The sequence below is a fragment of the Euphorbia lathyris genome, chromosome 7 (assembly GCF_963576675.1).
Source record: "Euphorbia lathyris chromosome 7, ddEupLath1.1, whole genome shotgun sequence".
Classification (NCBI taxonomy): Eukaryota; Viridiplantae; Streptophyta; class Magnoliopsida; order Malpighiales; family Euphorbiaceae; genus Euphorbia; species Euphorbia lathyris.
In genome coordinates, this window is record NC_088916.1 from 12,872,448 (window position 1) to 12,885,513 (window position 13,066).

The 13,066-nt window shown below is 36.0% G+C and overlaps 2 protein-coding genes across 2 annotated transcripts; one reads left to right on the top strand and one right to left on the bottom strand.

Moving 5' to 3' along the window:
• The first annotated feature begins 2,764 nt into the window (after positions 1-2,764).
• LOC136235363 (sister chromatid cohesion protein SCC4) lies at positions 2,765-10,317 on the top strand. The gene is made up of 12 exons (XM_066025000.1): positions 2,765-3,291; positions 3,385-3,526; positions 3,620-3,736; positions 3,885-4,383; positions 5,239-5,277; positions 5,370-5,491; positions 5,995-6,141; positions 6,331-6,420; positions 6,542-6,666; positions 7,752-7,957; positions 8,723-8,847; positions 8,961-10,317. Exons 1-12 carry the CDS (start codon positions 2,927-2,929, stop codon positions 9,147-9,149), a joined length of 2,166 nt encoding a protein of 721 aa, XP_065881072.1. The 5' UTR covers positions 2,765-2,926; the 3' UTR covers positions 9,150-10,317.
• Positions 9,482-10,905, bottom strand: LOC136235365 (NAD(P)H-quinone oxidoreductase subunit N, chloroplastic). The gene is made up of 4 exons (XM_066025001.1): positions 10,330-10,905; positions 10,090-10,206; positions 9,912-9,997; positions 9,482-9,775 (listed from the first exon to the last, which is right to left on the bottom strand). Exons 1-4 carry the CDS (start codon positions 10,753-10,755, stop codon positions 9,712-9,714), a joined length of 693 nt encoding a protein of 230 aa, XP_065881073.1. The 5' UTR covers positions 10,756-10,905; the 3' UTR covers positions 9,482-9,711.
• Positions 10,906-13,066: the final 2,161 nt, after the last annotated feature.

Sequence of the window (13,066 nt, forward strand, 5' to 3'; positions counted from 1 at the left end):
CGCAACAGACATAAAAAACAAAAAAATTGCGAAGAGATAAGAGAATGATGACGTCGGAAAAGATACTCACATGACATATCAGCATGGTTCTCTGGCTCTAAACACCATGTCATCATTTTTTTACATAAGAGAATAAGAGAAAATAGTGGCACACGGGAACTCATGAATAAATCGAACAGCTCTAAGGAAATCTCATCAATCCAACAGTGAGCCAAAGTTACAAATGAAGTCCTAAAGCACTTCATACAAAGGTCTTAAAGGGGGGCATCTAATATCATACCATCACAAAAGAGGAATGATGAAAGTGACAGGTGTGGACCAATAAGGGTCACTCCTTCAAAAAGTATAATTGCAAAAACACGTATCTCAATCACAAGATAAAGTTCAAGTGCACACTCTTTTTCTCCGTTTTTGCTGGGACTTATGGAAGGAGCAGACGGTCACAAAGTGTTTCCAAAATGAATATATTATTAAGGGTCTGCCATATAAAAACCTACTAAAATATAGAATATCCTTCGAGAATACTATAAATACTAAGCTCAACGTCATAAGATACACAACTAATTCTTCTTTCAATTACCCAAAAGCTCATACATCAAATCTTCACTTACTTAATCATCGGAGTGGGAAATGCCAACTCCGGCCCTCATCTGACCGTTTCCTTGTCATATTTTAGGTAATTAATTAGGTAACCCCAAGCCTAGCTTAAGAAGACATCAATTACATTGCATGTGGTTAATTCTTTTTAATGCCGAACATATATGTATTAAATAAAATAACTACAAAGAGAATAATGGATATCCCATTGTTTTTAAAACTGAGACTAACAATAACTGAATTCAATATCATTCATTTTTTCCATATTTCCATTTATGAATTCAATATCATATCATCACAAAAGAGGAATGATGAAAGAGACATATGTGGACCAATAAGGGTCACTCCTTCAAAAAGCATAACCACTGATACATGTGTCTCAATCACAAGATAAAGTTCAAGTGCACACTCTTTTCCTCCGTTTTTGCTGAGACTTATGGAAGGAGTAGACAGCCCCAAAGGGTTCGCAAAATGAATACACTATTACATGTCTGCCACATGAAAACCTACTAAAATATCGGATATCATTCGAGAATACTATAAATACTAAGCTCGGCGCTATAAGATACACAACTAATTCTTCTTTCAATTACCCAAAAGCTCATACATCTAATCTTCACTTACTTAATCATCAAAGGTGGGGATGCTAACTCCGGCCCTCATCTGACCGTTTCCTTGTCACATTTCAGGTAATTAAGGTAACTCCCAAGCCTAGCTTGAAAAGACATCAATTACATTGCATGTGGTTAATTCTTTTTAATGCAGAACATATATGTATTAAATAAAATAACTACAAAGAGAATAATGGATATCCCATTGTTTTTAAAACCGAAACTAACAATAACTGAATTCAATATCATTCATTTTTTCCATATTTCCATTTATGAATTCAATATCATATCATCACAAAAGAGGAATGATGAAAGAGACACATGTGGACCAATAAGGGTCACTCCTTCAAAAAGCATAACAACTGATACATGTGTCTCAATCATAAGATAAAATTCAAGTGCACACTCTTTTCCTCCGTTTTTGTTGGGACTTATGGAAGGAGTAGACAGTCCCAAAGGGTTCGCAAAATGAATACACTATTATAGGTCTGCCACATGAAAACCTACTAAAATATCGGATATCATTCGAGAATACTATAAATACTAAGCTCGGCGCCATAAGATACACAACTAATTCTTCTTTCAATTACCCAAAAGCTCATACATCTAATCTTCACTTACTTAATCATCAAAGGTGGGGATGCTAACTCCGGCCCTCATCTGACCGTTTCCTTGTCATATTTCAGGTAATTAAGGTAACTCCCAAGCCTAGCTTGAAAAGACATCAATTACATTGCATGTGGTTAATTCTTTTTAATGCAGAACATATATGTATTAAATAAAATAACTACAAAGAGAATAATGGATATCCCATTGTTTTTAAAACCGAAACTAGCAATAATTAAATTCAATATCATTCATTTTTTTCTATATTTCCATTTATGAATTCAATATCATATCATCACAAAAGAGGAATGATGGAAGAGATACACGTGGACCAATAAGGGTCACTCTTTCAAAAAGCATAAACGCTGATACACGTGTCTCAATCACAAGAAAATTCAAGTGCACACTCTTTTCCTCCATTTTTGTTGGGACTTATGGAAGGAGCAGATAGTCCCAAAGGTTTTCCAAAATGAATATACTATTAAGTATATGCCACATGAAAACCTACTAAAATATAAGATATCCTTCGAGAATACTATAAATACTAAGCTCAACATCATAAGATACACAACTAATTCTTCTCTCAATTACCCAAAAGCTCATACATCTAATCTTCACTTGCTTAATCATCGGAGTTGGGGATGCCGGACTCTGGCTCTCATCTAGCCGTTTTCTTATCTTATTTCACGTAATCAAGATAATCCCCCAAGCCTAGCTTGGAAATACAAGACATCGGTTACATTAATAAAACAGCTATAAAGAGAATAACGGTATCACATTCCTTTTTAAAACCGAAACTAACAATAACGGATTCGTTTCTTTTTTCATATTTCCGTTATGCATTCTTTTCCGTTATCTTTGTGCGCGAAGAAAGACCCTTTTTTTTTTAATAAATTGAATCAAAGACATCTTAACATAACAATGGTGAGAGCTTAAGACGGTTGTTGTCTAAAAAATGAAAAAAAAAATAATAAAAAGAAAAAATTAAAATATTTGGCTCTTGTTGAGAATCAACGTTGAACAGAAACAAAAGTAAAAAACCAGATTCGGTTTTCCGCTTGATGCTGCTGTTTAACTCAAAGAAGGAAATCAAGTAAGTAGCAGAAAGAAAAATGGAGGCGGTAGCTGAAGGACTATGGGGATTGGCCGATGACGAGGAGAAAAGGGGGGAAATAGGTAAGGCAGTGAAATGCCTTGAAGCACTATGTCAAAGCCAAGTCTCCTTCTTACCAATTGTTGAAGTCAAAACCCGCCTCCGAATCGCTACTCTTCTCCTCAAACACACTCACAATCTCACCGAAGCTAAATCTCACCTTGAACGCTCTCAATTGCTGCTCAAAACCATCCCTTCTTGCTTCGAATTGAAATGCACAACTTACAGTTTATTGAGTCAATGTTATCATCTCGTTGGTGCCATTCCCCCTCAGAAACAGATTCTCCACAAAGCTCTCGATCTCACTGCTTCCACTTTCCCCGAGTATGTATACTCATGTATCTGTCTTCGGATATTGCTGTGTTTTTCTTCTATTTGTTTTTCACTTTTTTTTTTTTTTTTGGATGTGAAATATAGGGTTTCGGTGAGTTTATGGTCGTGCAATTTCAATTCGCAGCTGGCTAATGCTTTGATTATTGAAGGGGACTATCACTCTGCTGTTTCTTCTTTGGAAGATGGGTATACTATTGCTAAGCAAATAAATTATCCGGAATTGCAGGTTTGGGGTTTGGCTCTAATAATTGTGGTTCTTTCTGGTTTTATATTGGTGGCTCCATAATTATAGAATTGTTATGGGTTTTTTGTGTCTCAGATGTTCTTTGCAACTTCTGTTCTACATGTGCAACTTATGCAATGGTGTGATGATAATTTAGTTCAGTCTGCTATGGATAGATGTGATCAGCTTTGGGATTCCATATCCCCTGATAAAGTAAGGCATTATTATTTTTCCTTGTTGTTTCCTTTAAAGTTTCCTTTTTTGTTCCGTTACCATTTTCATGTCTAGTTTCTGTGTTTGCTTGACTGTTGAAATTAATTTCTGTTCTCCCGATTATTGATTTGTTTCTATCACTCGAAAGAGAGAAGAATGTACAGGTTTGCTCTTTTACAATGAGCTCCTTCACATATTCTATCAACTTCGCAAGTGTGATTATAAGAATGCAACTCAACATGTTGACAAGTTGGATGTAGCTATGAAGGCTGACTTACAGAAAATGCGTGAAATCCAGCGCCTAAATAATGAACTCAATGCCTTGAATCAAAGTCTTTCTCGGCCTGACCTACCCAGCCAAGACAGGTCTTTACTGTCACTGAAACTTTCTCAAATTCAGCAGCAAATTACTAATAAGAATAAATCCACGTCATTTCCGGAACAATCTTTAGAAGCTGCATACTTTGGAAATTCAAGACGGTCACAAGATAAGCTAGTGCTGGCACCACCTCCTATTGATGGGGAGTGGTTACCAAAAAGTGCTGTCTATGCTCTGGTTGACCTTATGATGGTCATATTTGCGCGTCCACGGGGACTTTTTAAGGATTGTGCTAGGCGAATTCAATCTGGAATGCAGACTATTCAAGGTTTGTTGTTTGTACTAAAATAAAGTTTTGTTTCTTTTACTATGGCCAGTTTTAATAACACTGTGCTTATGTGGTTGCACGTCACTGTCATCTATCAACACTTCTGAGTTATGATATGACAAAATATGACTCTAATTTAGATACCAACAAAATATGACTCTAAATTTAGATACCAACCCTGCTCATGCATCCAACTTAGAGAAGCTAGGAACACTGTATTCCTGCTCAGATTCCCAATTAATCTATGACTACATTGAACCGGAGGCGTGCTTGTTATTTATCACAACTTGTGACACTAAATTTTAGATACCCACCCCTGCTCCAGCATCCAACTTTGACAAACAAAGAATACTACCATCCAGTTCACAGTCCCAAATGTTCTTTAATTAGATTGAACTGAAGGCATGTTTTTTAACCCCTCAGTTGGCTGGTATTTGTAACATCAAAATCTGTTGCTTAATTTCAGTACATTCTGTCTTCTCAATCTTCAGCAGTTATTGTATTATAATCCTTTTCATTTGTAGTTCTTACACAATAGTTTAGCATTGTTATTGTTTCTGTAGTTTTTGCTAGAAAAACTGCTAATGTGAACGACCATAACTTGGCTAAATGGTATGGGTGTCAGGCAATGGTGGGAGAGCAGACCTGTTGTATCCCCACTTCTCTAGCCCATGTTCCTGACTTTCTTCTTGTTTAATATGAATATGTGTTCTTCCAAAAAAAAAATCCTTTTATTTGTAGTTCTTACACAATAGTTTTGCGTTGAGAAAGATTTTCATTATAGATAGTAGGACTTGACCAAATAAGAAATTGTTCATTCACATTTTAGAAATCTGATAATTATATTTCATGCAGGGGAGCTGGTGAAGCTTGGAATAACTGATGGTGTCAAAGGTTAGCTTATATTCTTCTTAGATAGCTATGACGATATTGAATTTGATATTTATGTTAATCGCACGAGCTTCCTGGCATTTTGTATGATGCAGAAGTGGATTTGCAGCACTCTGCCATCTGGATGGCTGGCGTCTATTTGATGCTATTAATGCAATTTCTTGAAAACAAAGTGGCTGTGGAGCTCACCCGGTCTGAATTTGTAGATGCACAAGAGGTAAGTGGTAATAAATTTATGCATTGCTTTGTTTTGAAATCTTTTCTTCATTCTTATTTTGTCAAGAAGGATGTAAAATGTTTGTTAAAGTACTAATAGTTATTCAAACTCAGGCTATTTGGAATTCGAGACATGTTTTACGTTTGAGCTTCCCCTGTTAGACAATGACTTAAAGATATTTTGGGGCACTTGTCTAAGTAAAAAATAAAAGCTGAACTAATTGATTTTTCCTTCGGCCTAAATTTTGGGCGACTTATCAGTACTTTGGAAACAGGTTTTCTCTATGTGAAATTCATATATTTAAAGAAATTAATGATTGCAGTATTGCAATTGCATTTATTACAAACAGATAAACATAATATTCTGTCCAGTTAGTACAATGTGCCTTATTAATTTCTATTTTTTCTGCTCTTTAGCTATCAAGTCTTTCATCTTCTTCAGCTCTGTTATGCTTCTTTAAAGGTTCTGAAATCAGGACACTAATCCTATTCCTATATGTTCAGGCACTTGTGCAAATGAAATATTGGTTCCTTCGATTTCCAACAATTTTGCAAGCCTGTGAGAGTGTTATTGAGATGCTCAGGGGCCAATATGCTCATTCAGTTGGTTGTTATAGCGAAGCAGCTTTTCATTTTGTTGAAGGAGCAAATGTATGTTTTTTAACTTTTCATGGATATTCTGTAAATGTACGTCCATTTACTATGTTTTAGTGCTTAACATGGCACGCTGAGACTGCATTATGTTCACTAATTACTAAAATTTGCTACGTGTCGTCCATATAAGTGCTTATTCTGTTTGGCAAAAAAAATGTTTATGGTATATGATTATTTTGTGTCCAGCTGACAGAGAACAAATCAATGAAAGCTATGTGCCAAATTTATGCGGCCATCTCTTACTTCTGTATTGGTGATGCTGAATCATCATCACAGGTTGAATATCTTCTGTAATCTTTGACACCATTCATTCTTTTGGTAACTGGTTTCAGTTTATATTGTAAAAAATTTCATTTCATTTTATTTTTTGACAAGTTATTTCTGTGTTTTCATGCAGGCACTCGATTTAATTGGACCAATTTACAGAATGAAGGATTCTTTTGTTGGAGTCAGAGAGCAATCAAGCGTCCTTTTTGCTTATGGACTTTTATTGATGAGACAGGATGAGTATGAAGAATCAAGGTAGATACTTATAGTCATTTTGGTCTATACATGGAAGATGGTTGACCATGTGGATGTAACCAAATCTATGTGTTTTAATTATGTCTAGTTCCCTTTGCATTTGCAATATATGAAGTATTATTTTACTTGTTATTTAATAACCATGTTTACATTTTAATTTGTCTCGCCCTTAAATTCCCTTACCTCTTTTCTTGGCAATCTTGCTCCATTTGCCATGTTTTCCTTGCTGTGGTAGGAAGATAAACAACCAACATAAATATTTTCTATGTTTACATTTTAATTTGTCTCGCCCTTAAATTCTCCTACCTCTTTTCTTGGCAATCCTGCTCCATTTGCCATGTTTTCCTTGCTATGGTAGGAAGATAAACAACCAACATAAATATTTTCTTTTGTTATCTAACCTACAAATCCTAATCGATGAGTCTTGGTGCAATGCTTCAAGAATTATATTCGAGTTAAACTTCCTTAACAAGAATTTAAGTGAAAAGAAAAGGATATAACCTGAAGGTTTTTGTGTAGTCGTGGGGTGTCAAAACAGGTTAGTTGGTCATGTTCATGTCATGTTGACTTGCTCAGGTGATACAATTAAGGTCAACACAAACATGACCCATTTATGAAAGGGTCGACACGTCACAACACGGACTTTAATTGGATTCACACAATTTGTATAACACATTTATTTGGATCAATCATGTATAGGTCAGATAATATGGGTTGATGCCACATGAAATTTAATATACAATTACATGTCAATGACATTTAACATTCTAAGTTTACAATAATAGTTACATTTAATTGGTTGAATTGACATGACTCAACTCACATCACTAAATTAAATGGGTTGTAATGGGGTTTGCAAGTCAAGCCATTATACAGCCATTTGTTTCATATCATGAATGGGTCAATTCATTTATCACATGAAGCCACCAATTCCCAACCCTAATTCACCACTTCTACATGGATAGCGAATTGTATTCAGGAGTTATCCCATTTTGTCCCCCCTATATCTATATGTTCTCACAGGTTTTGAATGAAGATAATCAGGATATATATGTCTTCATCCAAAAAGAATGCTTTCTATGCAGAGCTCGGCTGGCCAAAGGCTTGCAGATTGCACATAATAGCATGGCGAACCTTCAACTTATAGCGCAGTACCTGACAATCCTTGGACATTTGGCACTTGCTCTGCATGATACTACACAAGCTAGAGAGATTTTGAGATCCGCCCTTACATTGGCAAAGAAGCTCAATGATATCCCCACTCAGATATGGGTAATATCTGTTCTGACAGGTACGAAGAGCAGTGAATATTTTCAATGATTATTCGGGTCCTACAATGCACAAAATATTTTTAAGTGCTGCAACGCAGGTTGGCTTGATTTTGTTTGTGTATATATGTGTGTGTATTAGTGCTGTTACATGTTTCTTTTTAATTTGTAGTCTCTTATGACACTCAGCTTGCCATAGAATAGCAACTCATGGCCACTTCCTGGTGATGTGTGCATGAAAGGCAACTGTGCTTCTTGATTGGGTGAAGGTTGGGTTTGGGAAAAAACTGAATGATGATTGAACTGAACAGAGGGGTGTTACCGTTATCTGTCAGGAACAAAGAAAAAGCATTTTTATAGACTTGACCAATCTAAGATAATCTTAGCTGAGTTTAATGAATCCTGGATGGGCTTTTTTGGTGTAGAAATACAGTTCTTGGAGAACTGATTCTCTTGTTTAAATTGAATTAGCATGACGTTTAAAAGCTATAACTTTTCTATTTTAACAAAATTGAAATAAACAACAGGACAAAGTGCTTGTTCTTCCCCTTTTTTTTCTCTGGAAAAAGTTATAACTTTTTTTTATCAATTGTTAAGGATTTGTAATCATTGTTTCTTATGTGTGCCAAAAGAGATGTGATAGTTCCTTATTTTGTTCATAATTGAATTGGAATGCCACTTTACTTGCTTCCTATTAATGTGGTCATAACCTTACCTGTAAATGTCCATCTAGAACTATTGGTTTGGTGTACTTATCTCTTCTGGTTGTGTTTCCTTTTCTCCCCCAGATTTATATCAAGCATTAGGTGAGGTTGGAAATCAAATGGAGAACGAGGACTTTAGAAAGAAAAAGTCTGACGAACTGCAAAAGAAACTTTTAGATGCACAATCATCCATTCACCACATTGAATTGGTAGGATAGCATGCTTTGGTCTTACATTTATGTCCTTATGGTGAGAAAAATGAATGAAGTAGAAGAAATGCTTTTGTTCACGTTTAATTATTTTCCATCTGGTCTTGGAGCAGATAGCCAAGGTAAGATTTGAAGTGAAGCAATTGCAGGAAATTGACACCAAGCGTGCCACAGCAAACCACACCACGGTTGTCAATCTAGATATTCCAGAATCAGTTGGTTTATCTAATCCGTTACCAAATTCTTCTTCATCAAGACTACTTGATTTGGACAATCGAAAACGCCGGAAGAGAAGAATTTAATTAGTTTGTCAGTTGTAGGCTTCTATATGATGTACATATTTATGTATTCAATGAGTTATGAGGCATCGATAATTCATTCTTTGTACAAGGTCTTGGTTACCAATGTAATTGTTAAGCCAATACAGGATTTAGGAATTTGCAAAAGATCCTATTCCTTCACCTTATTATTGATGTATAGTCCTTATATTCATTTTTCTGTCTGTCTTAGCATAACTAAATTCTTTTTTATGTATGGAAAACTTTGGACTGGTTATTCAAGTATGAACTGTAAAGCCACCATTGTGAGTGATATTGAACTACTTTTTAATGAATATGTGGTGTGACAAAGTATCTGAAGTCATCAAACAGTCGTGATTTACTTCTATCGGTGAGATGTAGTTACAAATTGACAAGTTGGACGGTAGGTGCTTTTCCTAATATTTGTCAAATCTTAGAGTTGCTTTGATTGATAGATGATGTTTATCAATTCATAATCGTTTCCTCCAAAGTTGCAGTGCTCGCTTTGGAAGTAAATAAAAGCTCAGAGCCGAAGTGCAAGATCGATGCTGCTTGTTGCCTCAAATCAAGCTTCAGTAAGTGGAGCAAGTCCTGCAATTTCTTTTAGTGGCTTCCACAAGAATTTTCTCCTGCAAATTTGAACTTACAGGTTAGTATGTGAGCGAACGAGTAACTTGTTCATATTTCATTCTTTGTCGAACAAAGTAGTCTAAAGGTCTCACAGTGCAGAAAGTTTCCTAATGTTGATCCATAATAAAGTCTTACCAGTTTCCACAGTCAGCGATGACCCTAACTTTAGGACGAAGCGAAGGAAGCAATGCCAGGAATTGCAGTTCAGCTTTCGACAGAACCTGCACCGACATATTTATAATCAACTGCAGGAGTAGCTAGTAGCTCAATAATTCAAGTTGTGCTTGCAAAGTAATTGATGTGATGGGATCACCTTGGCTTCAAGTACCCAGACAACAAGTCCCTTAGCATCAGGCGGCAATGCGGCAAGTCTAAAATCAACTTCTGGTGGGAAGTACCACCTTGCTATAGGCTGCTTCCCTAAATGAGACTGCAATAGCAAGCAAATACTTTGATCAGAATTTTGAATGTTGCATTATAGGCGTCAACGATTTTGAACAATTTTGATAGCATATATTACATGTTGACATGTAGGTGTGAATTTTCAACTTACAGGACAAACTGGATGAACCTTGGTAAGGGTAGTTTCAGGATCACCAAGGCCACGAGCAGAGAGGTCGAGAAAGTAATAGCCCTGGTAACGGAGGCGATTAAGGTAACGACCCTCGTAACCACCTTCATGAGGAGTGTAAATAGCAAGTGCTTTGTGCTCTTCCACATCTGCTAGCCAACGTCCGAGGTCAAATTTCGCCAAATCCCCTCCTATAAAGTCTTCTATTCGTCTCCCGGTACACCTTACTAATCCAACCCTTCTTTTACTTATAGATGATCCTCCTCCCAATCCCAATCCCAATCCCAGCACCATCAGATTTCTCTTTCCGACCATTTTTGCTACCGTGAAGTTGCTTGTCGGGTGATGGTGCCGGAGATTGCTCCTGGCTGGTGTGGCTACATATTGCAAGCAGGCAGGTGCAGCCATTTTAGTTATGGATTTTTGTTTCAAATATAGAGCAGGAAATTGTAGGTGGTGCAGAAGGAGATCATGGAGGATGGAGTATAGGAGCCAAGCAAAAGGCAGAGCAATGGTTTTAAAATTGGGTGGTTGAGAAATTGGATAAGAATGTTATTATGCAAAATGGTAGCCTTGAGTTCTCTCAGATGTGGACAAAAATATCTGAAGCTGAAAACTTAAATAGAACAGGAGGGGAGGACTCACGTTTTACAGAAAAGGAAGGGGTAAATTACATTCATGACCCCTCAACTTTGGCTTTTCTTTATGCTTTCTGAACTTGAAACCGTAATTTTATAAAAATGTGATTCTAATCGACTTTAATTTTTTTTATTAATATTATATTAATCAAAGGCAAAGTTGAGAGGTTTTTATATTGGCTTAATAGGTATCCAGTACCTTAAATTTGTAACTTTTTTTCACCTGGCCCCCTCAACTTAGGGGACAACCTCTCAACCCCCTTAACTCTCCAAAATATCACATACAATCCCTTAAACTTGTAACTTTTTTTCACCTGACCCCCTCAACTCAAGGGACAACCTCTCAACCCCCTTAACTCTCCAAAAACATCACATACAACCCCTTACACCTCTATATCCGGTCAAAATATTGACCCGTGTAGAAAACGCGCTGGACTGTTGACCACACCAATGCCACGTCTCATTTTTTTCTTAAATTTTTCCATGTAAATCCAGTAAATTACCCCATAATTTGGACATCCGTAGAGTCTTCTTCCTTGATTTGCAGGTTCCCACGAAACCTTAAGTACAACATATTCACCACAAAAACATGATTCATGAGTACCCACCATGAAATCGGTTTCAAGAACAACACAAGCCCTAACCTAATTGACAAAAAAAAAATTATCTCAGAAGAAGAAAGAGGCAAACCAGAAGAAGAAGGTAGATGACGAATGAAGGAGATGAATACTTACTGTTGAACTTGAATTGGAGACCGATCGGAGACAGAAAAGAGGTGAATCGAAGGAATCAGAAAAGAGGAAGGATTTCTGAGGAGAAAAACGATAGGGATTTAAGAAGAAATGGGATATTTTTACCGTTTAAGTTTCTAAAGCCAACCTTCACGCGCTTTCTAATGAGTGCAATCCCAACTTATTCCATGTCAGAGCCACATAGGCATTAAGGGGCTATATGTGATGTTTTTAGAGAGTTGAATGGGTTGAGAGGTTGTCTCCTAAGTTGAGGGGGTCAGGTGAAAAAAATTTGCAAGTTTAAGGGGTTGTATGTGATGTTTTTGGAGAGTTAATGTGGTTGAGAGGTTGTCTCCTAAGTTGAGGGGCTAGGTGAAAAAAAGTTACAAGTTTAAGGGGATGGATGCCTATTAAGCCTTTTATATTTGTTTTTGAAATTCAGGACCATAAGTGTAATTTATTCGAAAAGAAAGTCTTACACAAGCATTAGGCTTCACGCTTTTAAAACGTATCTTTATATATTGGAAACACACTTTATTAATATATTCCGTCACTCACTTTTCGTTTCCAATTAGTGATTTAGTTCATTATTCATGCATTCATTGTCATTTTTATGATCACTCCTTGCTGGCTTTTTATCCCGATGTTATCTACTTCGAACTGAATCATTACAGCCAGAGTTTCATTGCACACTACACAATTTTGGTGCAAAAAGCCATATGAAAGCTTAACACTTTCAAGGACTTCAATGGAGATTTTATATGCTAAAAACAACCCATTTGAATCTAATCTCACGCACTCATGAAATGGTTATATTATTTGTAAATGTGAGGCATATAACGTTTGAGATGATGTATAAATACCTCTTAAAAAATTAGTTGAACAAAATATTTAATTTGGACAGATAAAAAAAACCACGGGGTTGTGGTAGAGTGGTAAAGGCTCATCCTCCTTTAACCAAATGTGCCTTTGGGAATGGAAAGAATTTCCGTGGCCAGCAATTATTAATTCAAAAAGTCAAGGATACAAGAATATAATAATTGAAGAAACAAAAAAAAATATCATATATTTGAAAGTACAAATCAATTGAAATCACATAAATTTACTTGAACCTTTTACAAATTGAAAACAGAACAAAATAATGAGGTTTGATTATATCTATTTGATTAAAAATGAGAGTTGAAGTGTGGAAGTCAAAACATGACTGGATGTTATTTGTTTGCTCCCTTTATTTCATTTGTATTTAGACCCTTAACTTTTCTTATTCTCACTTTTATATCTTTTTGTGATTTAGTTACTAATCTTATTGTAACTTTATACCCTAGGATTTTAGGATTTTAATTTTTTGTA